The sequence below is a fragment of the Elephantulus edwardii genome, unplaced genomic scaffold (genome assembly GCF_000299155.1).
Source record: "Elephantulus edwardii isolate Elephantulus edwardi_28Jun2011 unplaced genomic scaffold, EleEdw1.0 scaffold00031, whole genome shotgun sequence".
In the NCBI taxonomy this organism is placed as follows: domain Eukaryota; kingdom Metazoa; phylum Chordata; class Mammalia; order Macroscelidea; family Macroscelididae; genus Elephantulus; species Elephantulus edwardii.
The window spans coordinates 18,419,044-18,428,068 of record NW_006399781.1 but is presented as its reverse complement, the minus strand read 5'-3'; the positions used below and the strand labels follow the sequence as shown (position 1 = coordinate 18,428,068).

The window sequence follows — 9,025 nt, the reverse complement described above, 5'->3', positions numbered from 1 at the left end:
AGAGCAGGGTTTAGGGCTGTTGTACATAGGGTCGTTATGAGTCGCAAATGACTCGACGACACATAACAACAACAACAACAACATAGAAACTATATTTTATATCTTTTTCTTGTGATAATGCCTTAAAACTGTTACCACAGCAGTACACATTATTGCTATTAATTTTCTACTGTATAAAATATTAAAGGAGGAAATTTAGATATATAGTTTTGCAAGCAGTTTTGAAGATCTAGAGCAAAATTCATTGCTTTAAAATTAATTACTGCTTTCTTTGGATACTACCTTCTTAGCTGTTTTGTGCTTTTAGGGGTTGTATGTGGCAGAAGTAAGGGCTAATCAGGAGGGGCTTTCCCATTGGATGTGACCTCTAAATGCCAGGTGAACTTGGAATGTGGACTTACTCCATATTTTAATTTTGAAACTACAGTGACCTATACAATAAATACGAAGGCACAGAGATCCTAGGAATTACTATTCAGAATTTTAAATAAAGTATTACTTTATTTTGCTTCTATGATGCCACAAAACACTTTTTTAAAAACTAAATAACCTACATACTTGAAGACATTAACTTTTTACTACCTACCAAAAGAACTCAAATTTACTTCCACCAAGTCACTTCTCACAGCGACTGCCATCAAGTTTCTGAGGCTATAAATTTTATGGGTGGAGATGTCTTATCTTTATCCCTTGGAACCACTGATGGTTTTGAGCTGCCGGACCCAAACATTACATCCTACTCTACCAGGATTCCTACCTTTTGGTTGGTTTTGGGTTTTGCTATTTGAGATTACTGGAGATGTTTAAGCTTGTTAATATTCTAACTATTATTATAACTGTCATTTTAATTTGATTTTTTTTTTTTTTTTCATTTGCTTTGCAGCTTTGATTAGTTTGTCGTTTGGAGGAGCAATTGGACTGATGTTTTTGATGCTTGGATGTGCCCTTCCAATATACAAGTATGTAGAATTGTCTTTTTAATGGTTTAAGAAAAAAATTTTCCATTTCTAAAGCTTTTTTTTTTTATTTTACCTCTGTAAAATATTAAGCAAAAATATTCATAATCTTTTTTAAATTCTTGTAAAATATGTCCAGACTTTAGACTCTTTAGGCTTAAAAACTTGCTTCTTGACCACCACTAAGTCTGTAAAAGCAGGAAACAACACTCTAGACCATCCTTTCCATTCAGTGTTGGTTTTTGTTGTTGGGTTTTTATTTCTGTTTTGTTTTGAATAGTTGGGAGTTTCTGAATGAGGTACACTGCTCAGGCTCTAACAGAAATATTGAAGGTTTGTTTTGAGTTCACTCAGGAAGGCCCTGGAAGAAAAGGCCTGGTAATCTACCACTGCCAACCGTACACAGTGCACTTCTATTCTGACATACCCAGACATTAGTTTCATTAGTCAGACTCAGCAGCAACTGATTTGGTTCAAAAAATTAAGCACCTGATAATTAAAAGTGTTTCCGTGAAATAGAAGCAAAGTCATACTACTTGACTAAGAAAACATCATGCTAATTTGCATAAAATAAATGTTGTGTGGAAGTCAACATAAAATTTAAAAAACAGTCCCTCACTTCTCTTTTCATTTCTACTACTGTATGCCCATGGGCCACTTCTTTCTCTAATCTGACTGGAACTATTTCAGGTCTCACAAGTTTAAAGGACACATCTTTCAGATACATTTCTTTCAACTTTCAGCCAGTACTTCAGAAACCAGCTGCAAGCTTGAAAGTTCCCTCAGAGTCTCTTGTTTCTGACCTTCTGGACATGAATTCAGGGTACTCCAGCTACTCCTTTAGGATCCCAGCTACAAGCTGGCTTCCTTAGGATACCTTTCTTCTAACTTAACAGGTTCATTTTCCCTCTAAAACTTCAGGATACGAGCTTTTTAATAAAATCAGAGGTTCTCTTCCCCCTTTATTGCTGATCCCACTGCTTTTTTCCCGTGGAACAAACTATAGCTATCATAATACCTAAAATTAAAGCTTTGCAAAAAATGAAGAGACATACAAGGTGAAATTGAATAAGATTTCCAGTGCAGAGCTTCCATATCTCAAAGAGGGATGCACTATGTTCTTACATACGCAGATAACTTCACTAGACAGGAAGCCCACACAGCTGCTTTGTCCAGCACTTTAATTAGGCATCATATTAGGTAATGTGAACTCCAGCCTTACCTCCCTGAGATTGGTCCATGTCCAGAGTCATCATACTCTGTTGAGTCACTTGGGCCTGGCTAGCCTCCACCCTAGTCACTGCATCTTCTCATCCAACATGTTGGTGAGTTGTCATCTGGAGTCCTCATCAAAGGCAGGGTTTGTTTTGTTTTGTTTTTTAAAAAGAAATTCTCACCAGCTAAGAACAAAGACCAGATTCTTTGAGTAAAATGAATATAAACTCCCCAAGATAAAAATTTTTAATAAGAAAAAGATAACTCATTAAAATGATGAACAAGTATGGAAAAAGAACTATAAATTGGTAATAAGCTGAGATTAGCAGCTTATTTACCTTCCTTAAAATTAATGAAATCCGTGATTGGCAAAGATATGGGCAACAGCTACTGTCCCATTCTTTAGGTAGATGTATAAATAGGTCTAAATATTTTGGAGGCCAGTTTACTTCTTGCTCTTAAAATGTATGGTCTTTGAGCTAACTCTTCGAATTTCTTATAAAAATATTTGCAAAGACAGTGTTTGTGAGGAAAGTACCCTAAATATCCATCAGAATAAAAACAGTTAAATTATGATCCATCTGTCCATGGATATTCTAAACAGTCTTTAAAAGGAGGAAAAAGAGCTATATATACTGATATTTAGTAATGTTCAAGACATTATTAAATGAAATTAATCTGTCATATTATTTTTTTGGTTGGTTGATAGGTTGTTTTTTACATGGAGGAATCACAGAAAGCCTAATAGGAAAATGACAACAGTTAAGTTAGAGATGTGAAGTGCTTTCAGTTTTCACTTTTTTCCCCTTTTGTATTTGTTTTTCTTCCTTGAAGCATATATTTCATTTTAATTTTTAAAAATCTTAAACATTTATGTAGACTGTATACACAAATCTCTGCTTATTGTCAACTACTAAGTATGGGCATATGCTGTGTATTTTATTTTACAGCCGTTTTAAAGGCCATCTGTTTTTTCTTAATTAACTATTTTGAAATAAGCTCTCTAGAAGTTGCATAAAAATAGTACACAAAAGTCCCCTATACCCTCCACACAGTTTTACTCAGTCGTAGCATCTTAGATAATTGTAATATGTTATGATAACCAGGAAGTGGCATTGGCACAATACAGTTAACAGGACAGCAGACGTAAAAGCAGGTTTTTTTGGGGTGTCTGTATGCCTTTGGGGTTTTTTTGTTTTATTTCCATCTTAATGATAAATTCTATGTTCTTTTTTTTTTTAATTGAGATTTTAATGAAAGTTTATAGAGAACTTTGTTTTCCATTCATTATTCTTGCACATTTTCCTTCCTGCTTCCCTCTTCTCCATTTCACTGTTTTCTTTGGGGAAAAACATTCTTTCATTGTTACACGGTTACATCTCCTCCCCCCACCCCAAGTCCACTTTACTATGCAAATCTTTTTTTATTGTTATTATTAAATTTTATTAGTTTTAATGAACATTTACAGAGATTTTGGGTTTTCATTCATTCATTGTTGCACTGTTTTCTCTACCCTCCTCCCCAGTTCATTCTTCATCCCCCCCCCCGAATGTCTGTTTTAATTGTCCAATTGCCACAGTGCTTGTCAAAGCCATTTCTGATTAATCTCCTTTTGTCAGTGTGTCCTTTGCCATTCCCTATCACTCCTCCCTGAGAGAGACTTCACCCTGATTCATAAGGAAAAGGGGATGGCGTATTCTCTTAGCTACTTCCTGCTGAAAAGGGACGCTGTGGGTTTCAGGGTGAAGATCTTCTCTCACTACTCTAAAGGGCCCCTTTGGCAGTAGGAAACACATAGACTATTATGGAGATTGATTTTGGAATTTAGATGCACTGTTATCAGTTATGCTTAGCCATACATGTTCATATCCTTGAAGATGTATCATGGAGGTGTTGCACCCTAGAAGACACAAATTTAACTAACAAGTTAAAAGTACATGAGTCAAAAATTAACAAGCAATAATATTCCGAGTAGAGGTTCTAATAGTGGCACAAATCAAGTTACAGAGGGAAGGCGGTTCTTACAATAAAAGGCCTTATAGACTAGCACTTTGTCTGTTATAGTGTACAGGTTAGGAACCACAAGATGTAGAGGCTCAGCTGTGTCATTTATGCTTCTTAAGTCCTGGAGCAAATTCCATCTGCCACTGGGCTGTTTTACTACTCAGAAGTTCACATGCAAGGTAGAGGTGAAGTAAGGAACTGCTTATGAGGTTTTCCGTCCATTCCAACAACTAACAGATAGTGAGAAGAGTTGGGACCTCAGAAGGCTTTTAGGACCAATTAGTAGGCTCTGTGTCCAGGAGAAAATGAATATACTTACCAGTAATGTTAATGCTCATCCACAGCTCTTCTGGGAGGATCTAAATCGTTGAAGCGTCCTCCTTTGTTTCCAGCTGGGAGCTGGGGCTTGTCAGTCCTGTCTGCCACGAGGACCTGATGTGGGCCACCTAGGCCAAGTGTCCTTCAGAGCCACACTTAAAGCAAGTGAGTGGGAGCTTCCTCTCTACTCCCTTGCCTATCTGTGTCTCTCATCTGTGACATTGTCTACTGAAGTGGCCCAGCTTTCCACAGTGGAAGCAATTCTGACCCCCTTTATTACCTTTGGGTGGCAACTATGCAACTCTTATTCTCAACCCTTGCCATACCAATAATACCAAACCATATATTCGTTTTAAACAGTTCTCTCCCTCGTCTGTTTCAATGTCATGTGCATTATTTATCCCCTCTTTTCTTAGGATAAATTCTATATTCTTAATATACATTTACAATATTACTTCCAGCTAGTCTTCTATGTCTTGGTTTCAGTATTTGGCAATTGCTTTTAGCTTAAGGGAAGTCTGAGGAATATTTTAGTTGCTAAGTCAGAACATTTATATATCTATCATTAGGAGTCAAGGGTCTGAATCTTGAGTTTTAAGATTTTATGGATTAATGTTCTTATTGTCTGTATGCTTCTTTATTTATAACCTAAATAGAAAAATATATTTTAAATCTTGGGCCTTGCTTCCAACTGTTCTAACTTATAAAGCACTTTAAGTGTAATTGCTTTTAAGTATACTATAGATCAAAATGTTATTTTCTTTTTCCGTAAGAAAAAAAATAATAACGCGCTTTTTAAATGCATTGTGTTTTGCACCTTGCATTTATTGAGTCTTATTTTAAGGTAAACATTATTTTGTATGTAGGAAAATGACATGTATAACAAAACAACTTTCTTTTTTCTTTTTCTAGCCAATACTGGCCCCTCTTTGTTTTGTTTTTTTACATCCTTTCACCTATTCCATACTGCATAGCAAGAAGATTAGTGGATGATACAGATGCTATGAGTAATGCTTGTAAGGAACTTGCCATATTTCTTACAACAGGCATAGTTGTCTCGGCTTTTGGACTTCCTATTGTTTTTGCCAGAGCACAGTTGGTAAGTGATCAACTTCTCAGATACATTTCTCTGTTAATCATTTTATATTAGACTCTTTATTATCAAAATATTTTTGTAATTGTAGTTAAAAAGAGACACAGGCACCTAGAGGACAGATATGTTCGTTGTTGACTGATTAAAATGTTATTAAAGAGTGTGACTTGGGACTACAGTGACATCTGTTTCCCAGTGCTTCGCTCTCGGGATTCTGCACACCAGCAGTGCTGAGCAGCACAGAGGCCTGCCCTCCCTAGTGGAAATGTGGGAGACCTGGGAAGTTTGTATGTTCTCTGCAGATGTGAAAGTATCAGAGAAGAGGAGGGGCTGAGCTGCAGAGACGCAGACCTTCTCAAACTCACTTTCATCACTGGCATCTCTGAGGGTGTGGAGAAAAAAACTGCTGAGACAGGAAATGACCACTCTTCCATATGGAGAGGGCCATAAAAGAACGTACACAGATACAGTTTCACTGCTGACATTTTAAAATTTAATCAGCTTAGATAAAATTTTATCTTCACTAAAAGAAAACCTTTCCTTACAGAAAAATGTAGAATTCTACAGTTTTACCTTTTATAGTCTAGTGTCAAGAAGCTGTGCGGCAGTCCTGAAGGCACATGGTTCATTTCCACTAGCTGCTCCATGGGAAAAGGATGTGGTCTCCTCCTGTGCATTTTACTGCCTCTGAAAACCCACCAGAGCTTCAGCCATGAGTTGGTTCTGACTCTATGGTATACAACAACAGTCTAGAATTCAAGTTTGTTTTTGAATAGTTTTCAGCTCCACAATTTTTTTATTTATAAAAGAACTAGACATTAAAAAAAAAATAAATAAACCACTGTGCAAGTGCTGGTCATTATATTTTTGAGAATTGTTATTACAAATCTTTTTTGATACGCAACTAGAACATTTTGATTTTCATTGTTTTTCATGTGTGTTAACTCTTCTGCCTTTTTTCTACAGATTAAGTGGGGAGCTTGTGCACTTGTTCTCACAGGAAACACAGTCATTTTTGCGACTATACTAGGCTTTTTCTTGGTCTTCGGAAGCAATGATGACTTCAGCTGGCAGCAGTGGTGAAAACGAATTGCTGAACTATTGTAAAATGAACTTCTTGTCATTTGTTGGCCATCCATACAAACAGGAGTTTGGGCAATAATGCTGAACTGTATAGCAAGCCTCTTGGGGGTATTATAGGTGCTCCCATTTTGTTTGTATTGTAAGTGTACTATTTTCAAAGAGACTTGCTGAAGGATTAAAAAGTTATGGGTTGATTTTTTTCTTTTGGAAAAGCTTGACTGGTTTCACACTTACTGTAGTATGCTTTTGTGGTGTCCTGCTGAATTTAAGTACGTACATGTTTTTCTTGTTCAGTTTCTGTTTTAACCAATATGCAATGTTAAATGTTCTTGAAATGTAGTAACAATTTATTTGCATTGGTTAGGAATTTGAATTCTGTCAGATGTATTGTTAGGTTAAATTTTGTCTTAAAATTATTTAACCTCCATTATAAAAAATTACAAAAATAAGTTTTCAATCAGTCACGATGACATCACTCCCAATTTTATGCAAATATGGAGACTTTTGGCAAACCTTATAGAAAATATACTATGTGCAAATGTAATTGCATATATACCTCAGAGGGGCCAAGTATTAATGCCCGGGCCCTCCATAAGATTTAATGGTTTTACTAATAAGGTGTTTTGTGAATTGAGAATTATTTTATGGAATTGCTGCAAAGGAGTGCTTTTCTTTTCAGTTGGTAGAATTGTTAAATTTGAAGAGTGTGAAAATCAGTTTTTGAGATCTATAGTTTCATACTTCTTGTAGTTGAAAGTTGCAAGAGTGAGTTGCATTGTGGGAAGAAACCATTGAAATCCATTGTTTTGAATCCTGTTTCTATATTTATAAGTGGAATTTTTTTTTCTTTTCTATCAGCCTCTCATGTTTTACCGCGGGTAAAATGGACATACATGGAACTACTGATGGAGGGGAGTTGTCTGTTTGCATCATATATACAAGAAAACCTTCCCCTGATTCCACCTTTTAACTTATTTTACACATTGTATATATTAAGTATAATAACTTTTCAAATACAGTGTAATAACACTTAAAATGAAAAATGTTGAACTTACCTGGAAAATAATTGCTATGCCATACATTCAGAGTGCCCCTTCCCCACAAGGCCTTGGCTTGATTGACAAGAAACTTGTTAGTCTTGCAGATTATTCATGCATTAACAGTTTAAAGTTTAGACCATGGTAATTGTATTTTTTCTTGTCTAAGGTTATATCATATGTAATTTAAGAATATTTAAGATAAATCCCCTATTTCCTCCTGATAGATTAGTTTCCCTTATGAAAAGCATTTTTTATGTGTGTGTCTTAATGCAAAGTAGCCAAATCCAGCTGTATAGCGGCTTCAGAGACAAATCTGACCAAAAATTTCCCAATACCTAGGCATGATCAAATTGTAGTGATCATTTGCATCTCACATTTACCTGTACTTTTTTCAGGAGCTTGTTATGATGATGTTCAACTTAGTCTGACAGTATTCTGTTAAAAATATTTCTTTATATGTTTATTCATTATCCTTACATAAAAATTGTTTTGCTTTTAGACACAACTGAATAATCATGATAGCTATCTTCTGTTTTACAAAAGTATATTTCTCAAGAAAATGGAAATAAATTTTAGATTTGTTGAGCCTTTTACTAACAATGCCTAAAGCCACAGATTATATTGCCTAACCCAGGTAGTTACTTTTAGCTGTTTAATGGGAGACAGGATGAGATTTATGAGTGTGGCTGTACCATGTACACATTATGCTTGAAATGGCTTGCTGTATTAATGTTCTAGACTCTAGTGATGCTACATAAACAGGAAAATTCAGGTACCTATGAGTGAGACAGCTGATGATACAATTGGGAACGCTGTGCCTGTGATTGACTTAATTGTTTTGCAGGAAGTACATTCTCTGTTCCTTTCCCGTTTTCTGTTCTGTGATGTCAGTGCAGTGCACTGCTGCTATTTATTCATTTGGCCATAGACTCTTTTTCTAACAGCGCATATTCTTTCCGTATACTGATTGTATTGACAGCATTGTGTTTTACCTTGTACACTAGTTTGACATAGTGCTGTTTCTGATTTTTAGGTTGGTTACTTGAGGTATGACTTTTTCCATAGAATATGCACTGATACAGCATTGCCATTCTACTATGGAAAGAAAAACTTTTGATGATGAAACAATAAAGATGTTAAATATCTATTTTAGTTTGTGGATGATTTTGAAATAAAAACATAACCACACACTTGAGCTTTCTTTTTATATTGTAAAGCAAATGTAATATTAGTTATGTTAGACTTGCACATGTTTTATAATCAAATAAAAGTTGAAACCATCAACAAATATTACAATGAAGTCCTCATGATTTTAC

At 35.4% G+C, this 9,025-nt stretch overlaps 1 protein-coding gene across 1 annotated transcript in view; it reads left to right on the top strand.

Moving 5' to 3' along the window:
• The window catches only part of LEPROTL1 (leptin receptor overlapping transcript-like 1), an 18,405-nt gene extending 11,702 nt beyond the window's left edge, over positions 1–6,703 (top strand). The window contains exons 2-4 of the mRNA XM_006884134.1: positions 884–959; positions 5,406–5,592; positions 6,553–6,703. Coding sequence (XP_006884196.1) covers positions 884–959; positions 5,406–5,592; positions 6,553–6,669 — 380 coding nt within the window. The 3' untranslated portion in view covers positions 6,670–6,703. The remainder of the gene's footprint in view (positions 1–883; positions 960–5,405; positions 5,593–6,552) is intronic.
• The last annotated feature ends 2,322 nt before the right edge of the window (positions 6,704–9,025 follow it).